This window comes from Meriones unguiculatus, chromosome 9 (genome assembly GCF_030254825.1).
Source record: "Meriones unguiculatus strain TT.TT164.6M chromosome 9, Bangor_MerUng_6.1, whole genome shotgun sequence".
Classification (NCBI taxonomy): domain Eukaryota; kingdom Metazoa; phylum Chordata; class Mammalia; order Rodentia; family Muridae; genus Meriones; species Meriones unguiculatus.
The window spans coordinates 116,560,527-116,583,341 of NC_083357.1; the positions used below are offsets into that span (position 1 = coordinate 116,560,527).

General features: G+C 45.6%; 1 protein-coding gene across 3 annotated transcripts; it reads right to left on the bottom strand.

The window, feature by feature from the left end:
* Window positions 1–326: 326 nt before the first annotated feature.
* Window positions 327–22,571, bottom strand: Oxgr1 (oxoglutarate receptor 1). Of its 3 annotated transcripts, none has more exons than XM_060391612.1 (3): window positions 22,471–22,571; window positions 7,945–8,091; window positions 327–3,005 (listed from the first exon to the last, which is right to left on the bottom strand). In XM_060391612.1, exon 3 carries the CDS (start codon window positions 2,929–2,931, stop codon window positions 1,918–1,920), a length of 1,014 nt encoding a protein of 337 aa, XP_060247595.1. In that variant the 5' UTR covers window positions 2,932–3,005; window positions 7,945–8,091; window positions 22,471–22,571; the 3' UTR covers window positions 327–1,917. The 3 variants fall into 3 exon arrangements, with proteins under 3 accessions (XP_060247595.1, XP_021500464.1, XP_060247594.1); XM_021644789.2 differs by lacking the exon at window positions 22,471–22,571 and adding an exon at window positions 16,209–16,657; XM_060391611.1 differs by lacking the exon at window positions 22,471–22,571 and adding an exon at window positions 16,209–16,657 and having other exon boundaries at window positions 327–3,551.
* Window positions 22,572–22,815: the final 244 nt, after the last annotated feature.

Consider the following 22,815-nt stretch of genomic DNA (forward strand, 5'->3'; position numbering starts at 1 on the left):
CCTCCTCCTCCTCCTCCTCCTCCTCCTCCTCCTCCTCCTCCCCTTCCCTCCCCTCCCCTATCCCACTTGCCTGGCACTGGATCTGGATAAGCATCTTTGGGTCTAAGTCAGACAGGATGACCTAAAACGTCAAAGGCCACTGGCACCTGACAGTCTTTTCCCCATGCAGAAGCTCTGGGTTCCAGCCATTCCTTCCATGATTTCCAAACTTCCTTTTACTAAGCATTGCTGTCAATATGGGAATGAATAAGTTTCATTTTTGTGGGGAAAATGACCAGTTCAGAGAGTAACTGTTTTTAAGTTTATTAATCGTATCAACACATTCATTAGGGTTTAAAGTATGTAGACAGGCATTTTCTCAAATATTTATGTTTACTGATAATTAAGCATACACGTAATCCAAGAAAATTTTTCACTGTTTCTACAGGCATTGTTTTTGTTATATTTCTAAGAGATCAAGATACCCAATATGTGTTTCCAGGAGAATTTTCCCATGGAAATCGAAATAATGTTACCTTTGATTTAGCACCTGATATATGTATAGATGATATTTGAAAGTAGTTCTATTTCATCATGTCTCCTTTTCCCCAGAAAATGTTGACAAGTATTAATAAAACACAATATGACTTATAAACACAACAATGTTAAGATGGCCGACAACAGTGATGACATAGTCCAGGGGACAGCCATGTTTGCCGTTCACTGGGAGCTACATCCCTCTATTTGGAGTCAGCGTCTTTCACTGTGTTAGAGCTCATGGCGCAGGCTAGGCTGGCTGGCCATCAGGCTCCAGGGACCTGCCCGTTTCTGCCTGCCCAGAGCTGGGATTCCACGAGCCACCTCTGCTACAGGCTTCTATGTGTAGATTCCAAAAAGCAGACTCAAGCTCACACTTGTACATCAGACACTTCGCTGGCTGTGCCGTCTCCCCAGCTCCCTTCTAACTGTGCCCTAATGTTTCCTTCAGTCTAAAGAACTAACCAGAACTGAGAGGAAGACTCAGAAAAAGATCGCAAAGAAAATTTAAAGGGGGGAAAAAACTTTGTAAAGATATGAGATGTGAAAATACTGAGAAAGGCACAGATGATGCTTCTGGGTAACCTAGGGTTTCAGCAAACCGAGTCCCCGAAGTACAGAGGACGGGGAACTAGGCATGGAAGCGCACGCTTCACTGTTATTTGGTTCTAGTTTGTCTGCTGTTTCCCTTTGTCTGTCCTGTTTCTAGACATTAAAGCAGTGGGGGAGGGGCGGTCCAGGGCTGCTGTACAATCACTGCTTTCCATGTGGAGGCAACAAGTTGGCGGCAACGGAAATTCTCTGAGACTTATAGTTTCTAATCCTATCTACTTTATTGACATTCACAAATCTCGTTCTCTACCCAGTGATCTCAATATGTATTTCACAAAGATCTCGCAAGAGCCCTGCCCATGGCTTTGGCTCGCAATGACCAGAACATACTGTACTTGCTGCGGGTTCCACTGGGCTGTGGATACTGGACTTCTTAGAAGTTATATACGAGTTATCAAGGGGCGTTAACTGATCAGTTCATTGATCAATTGCTATGTGATGAGTGTGTATGTGTGAATGATGTGTGACTATTTGTGGGGGAGGGGTGGAATACATGCCACAACACACATGAGGATCTGAGAGGACAGCCTCCAGCATGGGCCCTTCCCTTCTGTGTTGGTGGAAAGAAGGTCCCTTTGAGATTAGTCCCTGTGAACTAGCTGGCCCTGGAGCCTTAAGGAGTTCTCCTGGCTCCATTTCCAGCACACCAACGAAGCGATGGGATTGCAGGATTGCTTTCTACCACGTCCAATTGATGCGGGTACTGAAGAGCCTATCTCAGGAGCTCACATCTGCACTTGAAGAGTTTCACCTCTGAGCCAGCTCCTAGCGCTGACTAAACGGCCTGACTCAGGGGTTGTCTGAGCAGCTGTCTTTCTTGGCCTGTTGGGGGTCCCCGCCAGCTCTGCATCTCACTACGGAGCAGAGTGCCTGCTGGAAGTTGTTGCTGACCACCACGTACAACAGCAGGTTGCCGAAGGTGTTGAGGGCGGCAAGCGGCCTAGAGACAATGTAAGCCTCGTGGATGTGGCTCTCCATGGTGCAGCTGATGGAAAGCAGGCGAGACTCAATCCGAATGACCCTCAAGATGTGGAAGGGTAGGAAACATATGTAGAACACAAGGAGCAGCAGAACGGTCAGCCTTCGAGCCTTCTGCTTGAAGCAGCTGTGGGTCTGCGGCCCATGAGTGAGGGCGCTGATAATTGTTGTGTAGCAGAGTGTCACTATTACCAAGGGAAGGCAGAAAGTTGTGGCAGTCAAAACAAGATTGTACCATTTGATAGTAGTGAGGTCATCTGAACTGGTCAGGTCAAGACAAGCAGACCTGTTGGTCCGGGTGGTTGATGTGATCAGGAAAGTCATGGGCATGACGGCTACCAAAGAAATGATCCAGACCCCAGCACAAGCCACCACTGCCCACCGTGTCTTCTGAATAGAAAAACAGCTCATCGGGTGAATGATCACAACGTACCGGAAGATGCTAAAGCAGGTGAGGAAGAGGATGCTGCTGTAGAGGTTGAAATGGAAGCCAAATCGGATGAACTTGCACATGAAGTCCCCGAAGACCCAGTTCTCGCCACTCGCGTAATAATGGATGAGGAAAGGGAGGCTGGCCAGGTACAGCAAGTCGGTCAAGGCCAAGTTGAGCATGATGATGGTGCTGCTCTTCCAGGGTCGCATCTTGAAAATGTAGATGGAAATGGCCACTGTGTTCCCCGGGAAGCCCACCAGAAAGATGATGCTGTAGATGACAGGAAGGTACTGCGTCTTGAATAATATTTGCTCATCAGTGCAGTTTCCCAAAGCAACGACGTCATCCAGGGAGTCAGAAGTGTTGGCTGGACTGTCCAGTGGCTCATTCATGGCTCCTTTCTCTTATCTCGCAAGAAAATGGAAGAGTTCAGTTCGGCCAGGGGAGTCCAGTGAAAATAAACTAGCTGATCAACGACAGCAGAAAGCATTAATGAAACCAATTATCAGCATGTGGGACCGGTACATCACTTCTTTCTTTCTCTTTAATTTCTAAAGATGCCTGTGAAGGAGAAACTGAATCCCATGAAAGCATTGGCAGCTCCAAGCCAATAAGATGCCCTGTCTCAAAATGACAGAGTTGATGGTGTCTGAGGAATGACACCCACATTCAACCTCTAACTTCCACATGCATAGGCCCACAGGTGAACAAATGCACACACACACACATACACACACACAATACAGAATCACAAACTGTCATGAATTGCAACACTGTATGTGAGGTAGATTCAAAGTCACATTTCAGCTTTCCCAATCTGCTTTAATTGCTTTGAAGAAGTGTTCCTGTGTTTATGGTGGGTTCATTAGTATGATGCAGTAGTTAAGAGCCTGGATGCCAAAGTCACATGGTTGATGTCCACCTTAGCCATTTTGCCACCGGGAGCCCTTTCGCTCTTTAGGTCTGGGTAGGCCACCATATTACCCATTTTCCTCTGGCTTCTCTGACATTCCTTTAAAAAAGTTTGACAGCAAATTTAATATAGCATTGTGATTATGATTATGAAGACGTATATGAGCTTATTATTTGAATGTAAATACTTTAGATGTAAAATATATCCACTTGCACATTTGTAGCACACCCACTGTGTACTAATTAAGCAGTTTTCCAGCTCCAAAAGCTGAACACACACAAATTTATTAACTACTATCAAAGTCTGAAGCAGAAGATGGACATGGAAAATATAACTTTACACCAGGTAACAAACATTATGTGTGTGTGTGTGTGTGTGTGTTTTAAGTAACAAGAAAAATGGTGTATATCCAATAATATAATAAACACTCAATAAGGTTAAGCGGTTGCTAAACAGTAAATCATTTGTTAGATCATAGGTCAAGACTCCCGAAATCACAAAAAGAGAACCAAAGGGGAAAGAAAAGTCACTGATGTGGGAATGTTTTACCGGAAAGCAGCAAGAAGGAGGAGTTTTTTCTTAGTTGGGGTTTCTGCTGCTGTGACAAACCACCATGGCTAAGGCAGGTCATAAATGTGCTTAATTTAGTGCTTTTGTCTCAAAGGGCTAGAGTGCACGAAGGCAGAGTAAAGGAGCTCTGATTTTGACCGACAGGTTGAAGGTGAAGGTGGGGGATGGGAGAAAGGGTGCTAGTGCTAACTGGGACCACTTTTTTTGAGTACTTAGAACCAGTAAGCTCACGCCCAATTATGTACCTCCTCCAACAGCCCACATCTCCTAATCCTTTCCAAACATTTCCACTAATTAGGGACTGGTGTTCAAATATATGGGCCTATAAGAGCCATTACCTTGTGAAGCGGTAGCTCTCACTGTCTACTGTTGAACTCTCTATTCTCTGACATTGAATGTACTCCATCAACCATTTTTTCATACTGCTGTACTAATTCTTTGAGACTGGCCCACTTAACAGGAGCAGGAATAAGCAGAATTCTCCCTTGTTCTCTGGTCTCCATTTTACTTTTGCAGATCTCACTTAGCACAGAGCAGAACAGAAAGCATTTTTAGGTTTATTAATTCTATTCTGTGATATGCTGAAAAGAGAATAGTCCAAGGACAGGGCATGTGCCTCTGGTTGGTGCTAGGATCCAGAATGTCTAGAGGCTGGTGCCCCCATGGCCCTGCACTGCCAGTGGGAAAGAAAGGCTTCTCCCAGGATGGGGAGTTAACCTAAATGAAGAGATAGTCACAGAGCCAGTACTTCAATTCTGGAATCAAACCCAACAGAACAGTAAAGATGCCGAAGCCAAAAAGGCACTGTGGGAGATTCCCCTCTGTCAATTGTCTTGTATGGGTCTGTGCACAAAGAGCAGGCAGTTACTTAAGCCTGAGCAGAAATGATTTCTAGCTTGGAGTCCCTGAAATCCTTCACTCCCTCCAGGAGTTCTTATCAAAAGGCCATCCACCTGCTCAGGTTATTTCTGGAGCAAATATGTAAAGACTGTTTTTGTAGTACCCCAAAGAATCTTCTACAATATTTCATTCTCATTAGAATTTGGCTCAAGAAAGAGGGGTGGAAGAAGAAGAGAGGAGGAGGAGGAGGAGGAAGGGAAAGAGGAGGAGAAGGCAGAGAAAGAAAGAGAGGGGGAGGGAAGAAAGAAAGGACTGGAAGGAAGAATTCCAGTAGAAATAGTTAGTCTGTTATTCTTTGAATGTAGAACAAAGGTCAGTTCATCTTGGCAGGATGACACCCAGAGGGCTTCAGTAAATATTTGTTGAATATGTTAAGGAACAATCAGCAATATCAGCAAAACATTTAAATGCTGAGGAATGAGAGAGGCAGTGACTGTTGCTTTAAAAAATAGAACTTGGCTCTTTAAGAACTTAAAGTATAAAACAGAATTACAACTCTTATCTTTGCCAAATAGCCGCCAGGTGATGTTATGAGGACATTTCAAACAACAATCAAATCAGGGAAAGGTGAGTTGTAGGTAGACACAACCACCTTCATGTTTTACAAAACAGCAGCTCAGCTTGGCATTGAATGGAGGCTGATTAACTGGGAGAGAATGGGGGCTGCATCAAAACCGAAACTCTTCCATAAAACCTTGCCGAAATTATGACCTGAGTTTACAAAACACGTGTTACATTCAAAATAGCACACAGAAACCACACAGAAACCAGCCGGGGCTGTGAGCAATTAAGGATGCAGGTTTTCACCCTAAGCCTAGGGCCCTCACATCTCACTACTACAGTCGGTGGTGTCTGTGATCCACACGCGTGTTGAACTCAGAGGATGTGGGGAGATAAGACAGCAGCACCCCAGGTAGAGGCCTATCTTATGCCGTAACAGCTCCCCAAACTTGAGTCAGCTAATTTGACTGAGTTGACTCGGCTAATTGAGTTGGAACTACTGTGCTCTTTATTACCAGGAAAAGGTGATGCAGTGGGTGTCAACACTGCAAATTATGTCACACCCAGATGAGTGTGAGTGAGTGAGTGAGTGAAAGCAAGCACCAAGAGAATATCACAGTTTTATGGAGAATACCTCTCTGAGATCAGGAAGATACTTCATTCTTTGAGGCTAGCTGAAGAACATGTTTTACAGGGACCTTTGGTGACTGTCTTCATGCCCTGCCCGTGACCCCACAGGTGGGGGTTCTGAGAGTCTGTAGGTAAGGATATTCACCACTTTTTTTCTATGATGGTTCCTAATTTCTACAAGCATTAGGTCAACACTTGAAGCATGCTGCATTCAACTCTTTACTGCCCATCATAACACAAAGAAATTTTTTCTCATTTATTTTATTCACTTGACATCCTGTAGCCCCTTCCTTCCTCCCCTTCCAGTACCCCTCTCTTTCCCCCCCTCCCCTTCCCATCCACCCCAGCTCATCAAGTTGCATCAGGATTGAGCATGTCTTCTTCCCTGGCCTGTCAAGGCAGTCCCGCCAGGAGAAAGTGATCAAAAAGCTGGGAAGTGAGTCCTTGTCCTATGCAGTCCCCTCTTCCCTTACTAGAGGACCCACATGAAGCCTAAGCTGCCCATCTGCTACATCTTTGTAGGGGGCTGAGGTCCAGTTCATGCATGGTCCTTGGTTGATGCTTCAGACTCAGCGAGCCCCTCTGGGCCCTGGTTAGTTGGCCCTGTTGGTTTTCTTGTGGAGCTCCTGTTACCTCCTGGTCCTTTTCTCCTTTCTCCCACTATTCCCCAAGACTACCTATGCATCGACCAGTGTTTGGCTGTGAGTCTCAGCATCTGTTTTGAGGCACTGCTATCAGAGGACAACTCTGACAGACTCCTGACTGCAAGCTTAGCAGAATACGGTCTATAGTGTCAGTGTTGTCACTCTCTGATAGGGTGAGTCTTTGGTTGGACCAGGCATCTGCTTGGCATTCCCTCAATCTCTGCTCTAAGTGCTCTATCTTTATCCCTACACATCTTATAGGCAGGGTAAATTTGGGTTTGAAGTTGTTGTGGGTAGGTTGGTGTTTTCCACCCCCTGCTAGGAGACTAGTCTAGTTAGAGGGTGTCCCCTTCAGTCTCTATGATCTCTGCTACTAAGAATCTCTGCTCAAACCCCCTCATATCCTCCCAGGAGCCTACCCTGACTTAGGTTTCCAGCTCGTCACAGAGATGTCCCCACTCTCAGTTTCTCTTTTCTCTACAGGTCTTCTATCCTCTCACCCTTGCTCTTCTCAGGTCTAATCTCCAAAATCTCAAGCAACAGCACATGCTCTCGAGGGTATGGAGAAAGGGGAACCCTCCTCCATTGCTGGTGAGAGTGTAAACTTGTACAAATCAATCTGGCATTTTTTTTTAAAAATTGGGAATAACTTTACCTCAAGACCTAGCTTTACCTCTCCTGGGCATATACCCAAAAGATACTCTACCATACAATAAGAACACCTGCTCAACTATGTTCATAGCAGCTTTATTCATAATAGCCAAAATCTTAAAACAACCCAGATGTCCCTCAACCAAAGAATGGATACAGAAATTATGGCACATTTGCACAATGGAATACTATTCAGCTATTAAAAACAAAAAATTTATGAAGTTTGTATGCAAATGGATAGAACTAGAAAAGATGACCCTGAGTGAGGTAACCCAGACTCAGACACATATGGTTTATACTCACTTATAAGTGGATTTTAGCCATATAGTATAGGATAAGCATACAGACCCAAAGAAGATAAGTAATAAGGATGACCCAAGGGAGAAGGCATAAACCTCACTCTGAAGGGGAGACAGAATAGACACAGGTAGAGGCTGAAGAGAGGGAACATGGTAGGAGAGGGGCACAGAGAGCTAGGAGAGATGCTAACCAGGTTACCTGCTCTTGCACCAAGATCACTTCTGGCAACTGATGTTCTTACACACTAACCCCTTCTCCAACCATCTCTTTCCACTCCCCTTTCGTTCCCCTCTTACCCTGAGCATTTCTGGTGTTGCTCCAATGTCAAGTTCACAGCTATTCTTCTTTACTGAGGTCTGCCTGTGGACTAGGCAGGTGAAGCCGGGAAGCAGCGTTTCATCCAACTTCCTCCAGCAGGCCTCAGAAGCCCTGCTGCTGGCTCACTGTTGGTCACAAAAAGATCACACAGGACTGTCATTCACAAAAAATAAAAACTGGGTCTTTGTTTTCTCCTCTAGGTATTTTTAAACTGGTGAAAAAACAACAACAACAAACAAACAAACCAACAAACAGAAAACAATTTTAATTCCCCAAAAGTGCGTGGCATGGAGGAGTTGTTGTCCTTGCGCACAGAGGGAATCCCTCTCCTTAGCCCTTCCAGATGTTTCTGTGCTCTTCCTTCAGTTCCCACTTTTGAATCGTAGCCCAGAACCAAGCCTCATGAGCTCAGAGTGCAGTCTGAGTGATCAATGGGATAAACTTTTCCTCTAGTTCCCGAAGAGTCCACATTTCCTGGTGATAGAAAAGGCAGGGTGTGATAGGCAGTGCTAACCTCCAAGCTTCTCGGAGATACATCGCTGGCAGTCTTAGGCTTTTGGTTCCCCCTTAGACCCTCCTGGTCCCTGCCAGGATCCTGGATGCTCCAGCTGCCTTCATGACAGTTACTGTGAAGGAAGGGGAATGGCTCTGCCCGGCCCTTGTCTGCAGCATGTATGAACCCGGGTTCAAAGAAGGGCTGTGGCCTGGGTCTTTGATTTCTGGGTGTACACCCTTCAAACATGAGGGTAGGGGTTTGGAGAGGTATTTGTACACCGGGGTTCACAGCAGCAGTGTCAGCAAGTAGCCAAGAGGCAGAAGCAGCCCACTGACCACCAGACGATGGGTGAGCAGCACATGGGTATAAAGGCAGTTGTATGTGTTAGTCCTTAAAAACCGGTAACCAGTACCTTACAACACGGATGAAAGGGAGCTAGTTATGAAAGGACAGAGATTGTCTAGTTCTGTTGTTCTGCATTCCCTAGAGTTCACACGCATAGAATTAGACAATCAAAATGTTGCCCGTGGCTGGGAGGAGAAGAACAGGAGGTTAGAATTGTGGAGTTTCAGTTTTTCAGTATGAAAGAGTTGTGGGAATGGTGGAGTAATGGCACAGCAAGGCAGATGTACATACTATCTTCTCAGAGGGTTGACATCAAATTTTATGTTATATGCATTTTACATAATTAAAAATATTAAAGCTGTTTTGGTATCACTTAACAAAGGATATTGAAAATTAGAGTGGTCTAATATGCCGGTTCCTGTAAAACCAATGCACCAAGCCCCTATTTATATGATTTAGCCATTCTGAGTGCATCTGAGCCTTCTGAATGAAACTGTTGCTTTATCAGTGATGCACTGTAACCCAATAGTCTAAACCAGTTCCATCAACAAAACAATTGCTGTAAACTAATTGTCAGGGATTTTAAAAAATCTTCCAATGTTTATAAATATTACTTTTTACTGTAACTCCAAATTCCCAAACTATCATACTGCTATTCAGGGAAAAAGAATTAGTCAATACAAAATAAAAGAGAAAAATATGATTTCTATATCTTTAAAAAAAAAAACAAGCTTTACAAAGTAATGCCATTCTTTTAGAATAGATACGACGCTTAAGATTGGAGGATCAACGTGAAGGATGTGACTGAGAGTAGACTGCAGCTCCTCTTGAAGATTGGTCTCCTGCCCTGATTTAGAGTACACTCTCTCAGGATTCCTGTACTTGCAGCCACAGCCCCGTAGAAGCCCAGGTGTCGCCTGCGTCGTGCTGCAGTTGCTCCTTTGAAGTAGGTCACAGGCTTACCTCCACTTTGATCAATAGGCTCCAACCTCTCTAATTAGAGAGCAAGGGCATCTTCTTGTCCTCTGTTCCCCGAACTTTCAGAAAAGGCAAAGTTAAGTAGCCTTCTCTCAAGGGTCATTAATTATCAATCTAGGCTCCGTATGGGAAGGACAGGAGACTAACCCATGAGAAATAGTCTTGGCTTTTATTCTGAGTTTTATGGAGACAGGAATTAGAAGGTGGACCATTCTGCTTCTCCCTCCTCTGGCTGTTACTACTCAAATTTTATGTAACCTTCAAACACATTTTCAGTGTTCCACCTGTGCCTGGACATTTGTGGTCTTGCTTTATGTTTTTGTAGCTTTTGCTGTATTTGATGTTGAAGAAATACTCTCAGGAGATTACTTTTTATGATGTAAAGAAAATTATTGGCATTTGCTAACAACTTTACAGTGAATGCTAAGTAAAAATGTACTGATTAAATAAATTAAGTTTTTTTTTTTTAATCTACAGTACAGCATACCAAGGAATATATTCATCCTTGTGATAGATTCCAGATTCAAGTAGGTCCTGAGTTTAGGTTGGGCAACAGTTCAGCAACCTGGGAAGAATGTTCTCTGTTCAGAGGTCCTCAAATACATCCAGAAAAGTCAATGGTTGAACAAGTAATTCTCTGTATTAGTTACTTTTTGTTTTCTGAGATAAAGCAATGGGACAAAGGCAACTTGTCAAAGGATGAGTTTATCTGGGGCTTACAGTTTCAGGGGTTAGAGTTGGGAATGGCAGAGCAAAGGAAGTAGGTGGAAGGCAGCAATGGCTGAGAGTTCAGGAACCACATCTTGAACCACAGACAGGAGCGAGAGACAATACTGAGGATGCAGGAAGATTCTGAATCCTCAAGTCCACTCCTTGTGACTTATTTCTTTTAATAAAACCACGCCTGAGACTTATGCGGGCCATCTCACCTCAGCCATGACCCTCTCGGAGGACAATTCCAAACAAAGTGAACTTTAAATGTCAGAACTAACGGGATCCTGATGATTTGTTCCTTAGGCAAGGGAGCATGCTGTTGCTATGCGGTATGAGTCACGTCTTATGCCACTTCATTTGCCGGCATGTAAATTTTTCTGAACTGATACGTCTTTGTGGATCGTTTTTAATTATAGAAAAGGGGTTCTTACAGATGACTTAGAATCTGCTAGAGGAGAAGTCTATTCGATTAGCCATCCCTACAGCACAGAGAGAGAAGAGAACAGAGAAAGGACATAGAGGGCTGACACTGTCTCTCAGGACCTCCCTGCAGGGACGTTTCTGCCACACAGGCACCTGGTCTCTGCAGCTACCCGTAATCATGGAGGAAGACTCTACAGCTCCTTCATGGCCCCAAAGCCAGAAGCATGCGGACAACACTGCCAAGTCCAGCTGTTCGTTTGGGATGGGGCCCCTGGAATTACATCTACATCATCTTTGATTTGTTGTTGCTTTGCAGGGACAGAAAATTCCTTAGGCCTCTTTCCGTCCCTCCCCCCCAACCCCAGCACAGACAGAAAATGTGGCAAACATATGTAGGTACACAGAGAAAAGCAAGAAAATGAAACGTGTCGGAGGAGTCAGAGAATGAATTCCTTTGTGTTTTCTAACCCAGATTTTCTGTTTGGACAATCTTCCCATCCTATCTTTCTGACCTGGGGCATACCACTTCCTTAGACTCTAATAAAATACAGTATGTTTTCCCAGAAATCCTTCCTCCTCTTTCACATATTTAATTTACTTGAATTCTATACCATAAAATATAGCATTTATAAAGTTTTAAACTGTGTACTAATTTTAAACAACAACAACAACAACAACAAAATAGTCTTATGAACTTGAGTCATTCCCAGTCAACAGGAACAAGAAGGTCATTCATAGCCTCCTTCTAGGCTTTTACTAGGCACCTTAAGTAGGCGTGGCGGGAGTTTTACAGCACTACCCTCCGTCTCCGTGAGGTCAGACGTGCACACTTGCGGAAGAGCATCTCAGGTGGGCTTGCTGGATTGTTGATGCTCCCTCAGAGAAGGAGGGGCAGGAAGTCACCAGACGCTCTCCTGAGGACCCAGCTGCTCCTCTCAGTCATTCCTATGTGACTTTGCTCTAATTGCACGTGGTCTCCAGGTCTGCAGGATGAGCCAGCCAGACTACATAGACTGGAGAGGACTGAAGGCTGTGGGAGCTCCGTGTACCCGATGTGCAGAAGCCACCATGACAGCTGTGTTCAGACTTTCCAGTGTGTCTGTTTCATGGCCACCCATGCTCTGCAAGTAAATCCATTAAACTCACTGGTCCCCCAGTAGAACACTGGTTGAAATCAAACTTTAAGTTCTGTTTTTGTTCTTTTGAGAACTTAGGAATGGATAGACACAGAGAGAAAAGGTTTTACAACAGCATACAATAACAATCACCCTTTGTTATTAGAAAATAACTAGGACTTAGGTCTTATTCTTTCTTTGTCTTTAACACAAAACTTCAGATATGGGTTGCAGATTAACATCAGACAGCGTCCCCTGACCTAAGCCCAATAAGTGAGAACCCCAAAAAGAATATACAGAAAGAAATTAAAAACAACTTAAATGGCTTACAAATTATATTTTTTAAATTACTTTGTTAAATAAAGGAAATTTAGCTGGATAAAGATAAAGATTAAGTTGAGTACTGGAGAGCTAGCTCAGTATCAGACCAACTTCCTAGGAACGGCTGGGCTCTTGGTTCAATTCAAGTGTAAGAAGGAAAGAAAAAGTGGGGAAGAGAGAGGAGGAGAAAGAGGATGAAAAGAAAAGGAAGGACAGAGGAAAGGGAGAAAGGGACAGAGAGAGAGAGGAAGGAGGGAAGAAAAGTTAAATTGACATGTCTGATTCATGTGATTAAAAAAATCATTATTGTCCTTGAAACCATTCAATCACGGAATTTCGGAAGCCAGTTTCTGGAGTGAGTTGAAGGGTAAAATGGGAAACTACAACTTGTTGGGAAAGAAAATAAGTAAACATGTTGCTTTATGGCTGACTTGTTTAAAAGAAAGCAGTTAACTTATTCTTTCCTCTGAATAGAAGAAACATCAGCACTACTCCACTACTCTATACAGAGGGCAAAAAAGCCAGTGGAGGTGGGAAGAATGAAAGGGCTGTTAAAGGAGGAAAGACAGGAAACATCGAGAAGTGTGTGTTCAAATCCCGCCTCATACTGTTAACAGGCTCCATAATGTCCCCCACTAATTCTCATAGTCACGACAAAATATGAACATTCTAAGGCTATCTCAGACAAGGGAAGCTTGGCAGCATGTAGCTCACACTCACAAACATGACTGTTACTAGGTCAGAGACAAAATGGAAAGGGGGGGTTATCCTTTGAGACAGGAGAGAAAGCTGAGGGAAGGTCCTTGAGAACAGATGGGTATGTCATCTGTTTCCATTCCAGAAATGCTTTACCCTCCTAAAATATCATTATTGGAATTAGCTGAGCAGGTTTGGAAAATAGCTAACGATTAAAAAGCATCAACTGCTTAGCTCCCTGCAGAAGTCCACTGATGAAAACTTTTGAAGGTGGGCATAGTTTAACAGTTGTTACCAGGCAACCAGCTGTCACAATTGACAGGCCGAGTTGAACAAAAAGGATCAAATGGACTACATGCGATGTCGACTTGGACATTTTAAAGAGCCCTGATGCCAAACACTGACAATGTTAGAAACACCACGTGGAGCAGAAGCGAAGGAACCAACACGGGACGATTCCACGTCAGTGCTTCCGTGACGCAGCACTGGGCCAGGGGAGCCTAGGAAGTTGAAAATGAGCACGCTGGTTGCTTCTGGGAGAGCATGAAAATAGACCCACCCGAAGGGACCAGAGAAAACTTCCTAGGCTGACATAAATGCCCTATGGTTTGATTATGGTATGAATTCCTCAGAAAAAAATGTATATATATGGTTGTCAGTCCTCACGGAACCAGGTGCTTGGTATCTACGTGCTCACTGTATGTAATTATACAACAATTAAGAATTAATTAACTCCAAGAAAGAGCTGAATTAACTGGCACAGGAAGCGGATGATGTAGTGGGATTCTAAGTGCTTTCCAGGTAGGGGTACAGAGGCTTGAGAACTACTGGACTAAACCATCTGTGGAGACTGAGGAAGGAAACGTGTAAAAGCTGATGAAGGTTTGGCATTAGAGACTGTGGTTAAGCAGGTACAGCTGTGTTTCTTGGGGCAGAATTGTGGCTTGCAGGCATCAGAGACACTGTGGCGCTTGAAATGAAAGCCAGTTCTTAAGGCTGTCTGCAGACCCACAGAATGAAGCTTAGGGATTTGCATATCAATGAATCCCTCTGGTTATTCTACTCTGACATCAGGGTATGCCACAGTAAAGGGCTTCGGAGGGCGAAACCTTAGCCTGTGTGGAGGGTAGCGGAGCAGGGGTGGGAGAGGCACAGTCTGAGGGCAGCTGTCATTTTGAGCGTTTGGAAAATCGGTCACAGAACAACCAGGTAGCCACATCAAGCCGAGGAGAGGAGTCACAGCTGTAACGTGTAAACAGAGCAGCTTGAGAAACTGAGAGGAAGGCAAGGAAGGAGCTTGAGTCCAGCGTCATCCACGGATCAATGAGCCCATTCCCGGCAGTCTCCAGTGAGTTTAGAAGGTGATTACTTAAAATGAACCAAAAATAGATGGGCGGACTGACAATTTTTATGAGAATTACCAAAATGTTACATGTTCAAGTAGAACCCAGCATGCATTGGAGAAAGGTCTCTAGGAGGCTTTAGACAAGGGAAGGCGGTTTTTAAGAAAGAAATCTCAGAGCCAGGTGTGGTAGTGCACACTTGAATCTCAGCACCCAGGAGACAGAGGAAGGTGGATCTCTGTGGGTTTGAGGCTAGGCTGGTCTACATAGAGTATTCTAGGACATTCAGGGCTACATAGAAAGACCCTGTTTCAGATACACTGACAGATTAGATGATAGATAGATAGATAGATAGATAGATAGATAGATAGATAGATAGATAGAGATACATACATACATATAGATGATTGATTGATAGATAGATAGATAGACAGACAGACAGACAGTTAAACTTTACAGCACTGGTTTATGCAAAAACATGGAAGTTTAAATGTAGGCGCTACTTTTTAAACTCTATTTTATTTGGGGTTTGTTAATCCTCTACCTCCCTTCCAATCCTCCAACCATAAGTATGAGAGAAAGGAATGGAAAGGGGACGTAGACCTCTTTAGACTTAGTTCCAGCTGGTTAGGGTCATTGGGTTCTTTGGGGAAATAGCAATCTCTGTCGTCAGAATATCCAGCAGTCCAGCAACAGCAAACAGCAATGCAGCAGGACGAACAAGCAGCCTGCTTCCTCATCTGCAGGTCTCCTCAAAGCCCCTTCCTCTCTCTGGGCTCTGGTATTTACTCTCCCAGAGTCTTCAGAATTCCATTATCTCCAGCTAGCCTAGACCATGCCCCTCTCTGAGTCACACGAGGCTGTTATCAGCTGTGGATAAACTGAGGCAGTCCCATATCTCACACTTGGGATTAAACCAAAACCAAAACACAACTGAATTCTTAAAGAAACCAAAACTTCCACTACACTCAAAATTGAGTATATGTTTTTCCTGAAATATTTCAAAAAAGTCCGTTTAGGGGAAGCGAGTTCTAAAAGAATTAACGAAAGAAGAAAGAATGGTTTTCTCTAGCCTCCTCCTGGCACTAAGAACCAAGCTGCCGTAGTCTTTCCACAACACCGAGAGAAGTGGGGGGCAGAACCTCCTGGCAGCTTGTCTGTGGCCTGGTCTGACCCAGAGGATCAGGAAATCCAGCATTAACCCTGGACTCAGAGCAGCTGTAAGACATGCGAAGCCCCTGCAAGTGACGGCATGGGACGTGTAACACGCGGTGTCACCTGTCCTTAGCACCTCCTTGTCTGCTAGAGTGTTATTAATTCAAATGTCAGCAAGTTTCCACTGAGGAACAGGAGTGTAAGAAAGGAACCGAGATGTGCTGCAATGCTGGTGATGACTCCTCCGGACCTACATGTGCCTACGTGCGCTTTCCTTGCTTTCCTTGCTTTCCTTGTGTCATATAATCGTATGCTGCACTTTGGTCATCTGCTCAGCTTCTTATCTTCTGCTGATCTGGTTACATTTTTTTCTACTTATTTTCTCTCTTAGATGTTTGACACCACAACAGTCACTTCAGACATGAACGATCACGATTACTTAACCATCACCTAAATGGAAGAGGAACAGATTCAAGAGCCAATGCTAAGTCTGCGTTCCACGTGGGAAGCCTGATGAACACTAAAGTACCTCAGGCTTCTGTTTGCCTCTGGAGCCCTCCTCTCCAGCCATCCGCACACCCAGACCTTCACCAGTGTTGACCTGCCCCCACAGTCTTTCCTTTGCCGAGACATGCACAGAGTAACTTGTGACTTACCTGAGCTCCAAACGACATCACAACGCAGCACAGGACAGCAGCTCTGCACCCGTGCTGGCTTCTGTGGCCCACTTGTTTCATCACCATAACAACAGACCATCAAACACACTTCTGCTCTGAGTGAAGGTCAGCGCTTTGGATTCCCCTGGGTAGAAAACTCAGTGTTTGTATTTCCTGCGGCAGAATGCCTGCTTGATGAACTTCACCTAACACTGGAGTAATTGCTGACAGAGATTCCTCCTCTGTTTCTATTGCATTGGCCTCTCTGGGAGCGCAGGGTCTTGACAGGCTGCTGAAATGAACTTCTCTGTCTGATTGGCACTCTGTCACTCTCCTCTGTCAGTGTCCACAGCTGGGTGACACTGTGATCACTTACTTTCTTTGCCTCGCTTCTTCATTTGGATAAAAATTGTTTAGAGACACACAGAACCTGCTCTGTGGTTTCTTTGCTGTAGATTATTCAGTCTCTTTGACCTTTTGCATAGCTTTCATGATTAATTTTTTCCCAGGGCTATGTTGACATAACAGGCCACTGTACCAACCTATTAACCTTTGAAAAATCAAAGTTGAAATCTGATTTGAGTAAGAAACCCAAAATAGTTTTCAACTACCCTGGAATTTCTGAACAATGAGCAAGCCAAGTCCATGCCCACGGTGTGACCATCTCCATTTGGACCTGGATTAACAGGCGTGAATGTGAGGAGATTGAAGTACGAAGTGCTGTAACTCGGAAGGAAAGATGGTGTTCTGTTCAATCGCAAAGCAATTTGCATGGTGTTAGCTTTTAAAATAAAAGCAAAATAAAAACACATGTAACTTAATTACAGTAGCTATTTATTGCTCCTTCTGACGTCTTATACAGTCCTCTAGAGCCTACCCTTTTCCTGCTTTTTCTACTGACATATGATTGTTAATTATAATTGTTAAGCTGTTTATTGCTCCTCTCTTCCTCATGGTGTCTGATTGGTATTTCATTAAATTGGATTTTTTTTTTAAGACAGCCTTTTTAACTATAAATCCTGCTCTGATCCAGATATGAATTTAACTGAGTCCAGGCTTCTGTTAAACTCTCAGGCCCGCCTAGTGATATTGCAGACACGGTGTATGCTCCGTTCGGCAAATGCATGCCCAGAGAACACTGACTCGCTCACGTGAGCTCCGTTTCCAAAGGTGGTTTGCCACGGCAAACTCCCTTATCTCCCCCCATGTCAAAGCCGACCGATGACCTGTGGTCCCAGACGTCCTCCAGGCTCCTGCGCCGGCCTTTCGGTCTCACTTCATTTTTAACTACGAGCAAAGGGGTCACCAAATCTCCAAGTGCTGTTCTTTGAAGAGGCAGATCTCCGTTTGTTATTATGTATTTGTCTGATGGCACCGAGGCTCTGTTCCCTCAGAGCTGCTTTCAAGTCTGGCTCTCTGTCGCCTTGGCGGTTATGTGGCCGTGGCTCTCCTGTGAGAGGTGGAAGGGAATATGGCAGAAGTGTCCTCCTGAAAGCCAACCACCCAGACCAATTACCATCAAAGACCAGCTCCAGGGAGCCAGCGGCCTGTGAAGTCCCGCACCTGGGCCTTCACTCACTTTCCCTTCAAAAGGGCTGCGCTCTGGACAGCGCTCTTTCCTGACATTGGCGGGCAGTGAACATGCTCTCTTGTGCTCCATGGGCTTGTGCACTCACTTCGGGGTTGGGCGGGGTCAGCGAAGTGACTGCCAACTGAAAGCGAGGTCTCGGGAGAAGCATGCCTTCATGGAATTAAAACGCCAAGCTTCCCCTTCATCACAGTGCGTCTCAGCATCTATCACCGCGTCGTGGTGCGTGTTTGTGCTGTGCCGTGTGCGTGTTGCACTCCTGTGTGAGAAGCTGCCCATAAATGCACGGGTACATGTACCCACGCCCACAGAGGCCTGGTCTCAGAAGTTGGTGCTCAGAAGCGCTGTGTGCCCCCTTCCACGCGGTGTCTCACTGGTCTGAAGCTCAGCAGTAAGGCTACATGTGCCGTGTGGAGAGCGCCAGGACCCTCCTACCTGCAAGCGTGCATCACACCTGGGTCTACCTTCCTCCTCGTGTTTGTCTGGCAAGCCCTCAACCACCAGGCCGCCTGCTCATTCCGGAATCTGTGAGTGTAGATTTCTTTTCTTTTCACCAGAACAACAGGAAAGAATGCAAAATGGAGCCCATTTTTCCCCATATTTGCATACCTTGCTAAAGCCATCGTGGACTTACTGATGAGTAAGGAGAATCTGAAAGCACCATGAGCTACAGCTGCTTGCTCTTCTGCACTGCCATTATGGTGGTGAGTTCCCTCACCTGATCAGCAAGGGAACGGCGAGTGAGGCCGGCTACATAGGGTCCTCGCTCACAAACGTTCGGCATTGGCTTCTTTCTTTATTCAAAGACAGTGCTGGAGTACACAGAAAGCCTGGCCCATAGGGACTGTCCGCACACCTCGTAAGCTACACATTCACCTGGGCATTGCTTTGGGTGTCTTTGAATTCCAACGCATGTGGTGCCAGAAACCTTTCCTCGCTAGGCACAGCTAATGTGACTTGAGATCAGGGCTGCAAGAAGGGCCAGGCGTGCATCTTGTACATACCTGCCCTCACCACTCATGTTTTACAGCCCATCATATTTTGCTTACAACCCTGTGCTCAAGGATGACATCGTGCAGAATTTCCAGACAGCAAGCAAAGAAACCTGTTAATTGCAGTGCTTTGGGATCAGGTTGCAGAACCACAAAGTTAGCCCTGGGCTTGAGTGAAGAATTCATGTTTGACTGACTCCTGTTCAATCTGAGTGAATCTATCAAAATTAAGCACATTTTTACAAATGTCAAAAACTTATATCCCTTGTTCTAAAGTCTGTAGACAATAGAAGACATCGATCGGCACACCGATCAACATCAATTGGTCATCCTTGCGGTTGTCTGGCTTCTGTCACCTCTGGCTCCCTGTCTTATGTCACAGAAGGATCTGAAAATGTCGAGCCATTAGGGTGGCCGCTGGCCTCCATTTTGAGTGTGTCTCTCCGAAGACCCTCTTATTTCAGGACGAAAAGCTGACGCACTACTGGCTACTGCACTGCAGACCCGAGCCTGGCACAGATGGTGACTGTTTGGGGGCTATGGCCAGAGTACATATGCATTAAAGTGGGCTTTGTCTGGAATGGATGACTCCCCACTCAGTGGGAGTTAAAATAGGTGATCATGACCTGAGATATAAAATCATAATGCAGACCTTTGACAGCAGGGTGCCAAGGCTCCTCAGCCAAAGCAGGGCGAGCCTGTGACAGAGTTTCCACTGCACCACACGCACCCACACAGAGGCGGGATCCCATGTAGCCCAGCCCAGCCCTGAGCCCCCATGTACCAGAGGCAGGTGTGATGTATTGGTCCTCTTTCCTCTGTCCCAGGAGTTCTGAGGGTGCTGGTCTAGATCATCAAGCCCAGCTGCGATTCAAGCTTTTTAAAACTAAATGCCTCAAAACAAAGAAGACTGAAGAAAGAGTTAGTCCTCAGGCAGTCGCCAAGGACTCAGCACTTACTGAGGCGTTCTCTAGAAGGCCCTCACTGCACTCAATAGAAACAACCAGGGCGATGTGCACGTGCTTCTCCAGGCAGCTGCATTCCATCTGCATCTTCCCCCCTGGGTACCCTGGACAGCTTGGGACAAAAGCCCCCACCCCTTGAGACAGCCTGCTGCACTTCTCAGAAGCACAGGGCGGCAGCCTCCAAGGTGGAAGTCCTAGAGACCATCCTTCCCCTGTTGCCCTTGTGTACTGACCCCAACTACATACACATGCAGGGGTAAACAGAGACCAGCTCGGGCCTGCTTTCCCTGGCAGCCTCTCTCTGTGACCTATACTTTGCATGCAGCATAAGGAGGCTCTTTTTAAGATCACTGGAACAGGATGTACTATCACCATGTGTCCACAAGCAAGCCAAGCTACAGGGACCCACAGCCTCCAAGACTGCATGCCTTTCTAAAGTAAACTCACAGCTTAGTTCTCCAGGAACACCCAAATGAGCAAATGTTATTTCATATCAGTGTTTCATTTCTGTGCTGCTGCTGACGAATACACGTTGCGCTGTGATGCTGAGTCTATCCTTATTCCCATCTTGCATGTGTAGTAATAAGGCACACACAAACGCTCTTGAGTAAGCCTCACACTGGGGTAGAAAAGGACAGATCCAACTAGTGAAACCCATGAAGACCAAGCCCAGAGCTTAGCCTTCGCCTTGGCATCCTGACCTCCCTTCCCTTGCCACTAAATGTGTGCTCCAGATAATGATGGTCAGACTTGCTTCTGAAATGATCATTACGATAATCTTCCCAAGGCGTCTGTTGTCAGCTGGGTGTCTTCCCCTCAGTGTTTTCCTCTAGCTGTAGGCTAAGGCACTGTGATAGCCCAAGCATAAGAGCTAAGCCTCATTAATGTTTTCCCCTACTCAAGTTCTCTGCCTCAGTCAGCCTCTTTACAATGTGCAGTTCTCTGTGATGGCCTTTAAGCAACACTGTAGACAAGGCACTTTGACCCCCACTGGAGATGGCATCTCTAGGACTGTCTCAAAACCTGTGGTACAGACAGTACCTCTGCTCTTTGGGGCTGGTCCTGTCGAGTTGTACCATATTTAGTAGAATGTCCTAAAGGAACTCTGACTTATAATGAATTCTTACTCAAAAGTCCTGGTCCATAGCATGAATTCTGTGAAGCAGAGATTGATCCCACACATGAAATGCAAACAACAGCCTGACTGACTGACAGGTCTGGGACAGAGGACAAGACAGTAGGAGGGATTTGAACACAATAGTCACACAAATAAGAACGATGACCCAGGGCTGGGGAGAAGGTTAAGTGTTCAAGAGCACTTGCTCAGTCTTGATGAGGATACAGGTTCAGGTCCCAGCACCCATATGGTGACTCATGATCATCTGTAACTCCAGTTCCAGATCCAACCCTCTCTTCTAACCTCCATGGTTACACATGTGGTACACATGCCTACTTGCAGGCAAAACATCCATGCATATAAAATAAATAAACAAACCTTTTAAAAAGAAAGAAAAATGTCAGTTGACCAAGCAAGAAGACTCTTCCGGAGTAAGCTGTGACAGATGCCTTTTGGTGACATCTGCTAAAATGAGCACACTCTTGACATCAGTGTCCCATTTCGGACTCTGATGACTATATTTATCTCGTCGTCTCAGCCGCACTTCCGAATGAATCACCGAGGCAACAGTCTAAGAACCTGGACAGCAACACTGAAACCCCACAGAGCAACTGATGTCAGAAAATGGGACATTTTTCTCCGAATGTCTTCATGAGGTTTGTCATGAGTTCTCATTTACCATTGAGCTCCTGAAGATGGGTGCCTTCAACACGCTCTCAGACACTTTAATGGACCCTTACTTGTGGCCCCATTCCCTTGCCTCTTGAAGTAACTTGCCTTTGACCAGGGCTTACTTAGGACCCAATATCACAGCAGGGCAAACCCCAACCCGCCATTTCAGAGCACTTGGGTGGCTGTGTGGAGCAGATGGATGTGGGTTCCCTGGGAGGCCAGCATGACTCAGTCATCATTCTGCAGGATGTTGTACATACCAGAGAGAGGGTGTATGCTGGGGTTTGGGTGTTTGTGCTCTGTGAGAATAATTCTGAGCTGAGATGGGCCCTTTTAAGATCTGACAAAGAACCACAAGAATGGTCCTGGGAGATCAGAAGACTAACATTTATGAATCTGTAAACAAATTAAGATGCAGTAGGGAAGAAGGGACGACACTCCCTTCTTCTTGCCCCACAGGAACAAGGACCTTAGATCCCCAGAACCACTGTTTTCAAAAGCCAGGCACGTGGTAGCAGCGTGTAATCCCAGATCTTGGGAAGCAGCTAATCGCAAAACCCTGTGGCTCTAGGCTCAGCAAGTCCAACCTGATCAGGGAACCCAGGGTTCTGGTGAGAGACATCATCTGAACGAATAAATGAAAAAATGGAGGGAGCGCCTAAGGAGTAACAGCTGAGGTTGACGCCTGGCCTCATGATGCCTGCGCCCCACACCAGCGTCTGGACCTGTAGATTAGGGTGATCGCATGTTCCCATCAATGAAGATTTGTCTGACACACCTGCTTCTGTGTCTCTCCCTGGTTCCACTATCTGGAACTCGCTAGCGAGGGGGGGGGGGGCTAGTGCAGGAAGTAGAGCATAGCTTTGGAGATGGGGCCTGCTGAGGCATCAGGAGAGCCCATCAATGGCCTTGTAATTTACACAGTTACCTTGGCAGACTCCTGGCTTCTCAGGTCGCTGCTCCTCTCCTTCCGACCCAGTCTTGTGGATTCTGAAGACTTGCTTTCTTAGAGAAAAGTGAACAAGCCGCACCTGCGCAGCCTCCACAGACTGGAGCAGCGGGCTCTGGTTTGCTCCAGCTGTCTTCCAGATGGGGTCCTGGCTTATATTCAGCTTTACTGTTTTCATTTTAAAACCTGTTAAAATAAACGGCATAAATTACCCCTGATGACCCTTAACTCTGTGTCGCCAGAGAGCAATAAAAGTATCCACCGCAGACAGGTTAGAGGCAGCGGAACGCGTGCACGCTGGAGCCCGGTGTGTTCGGTTGCTGC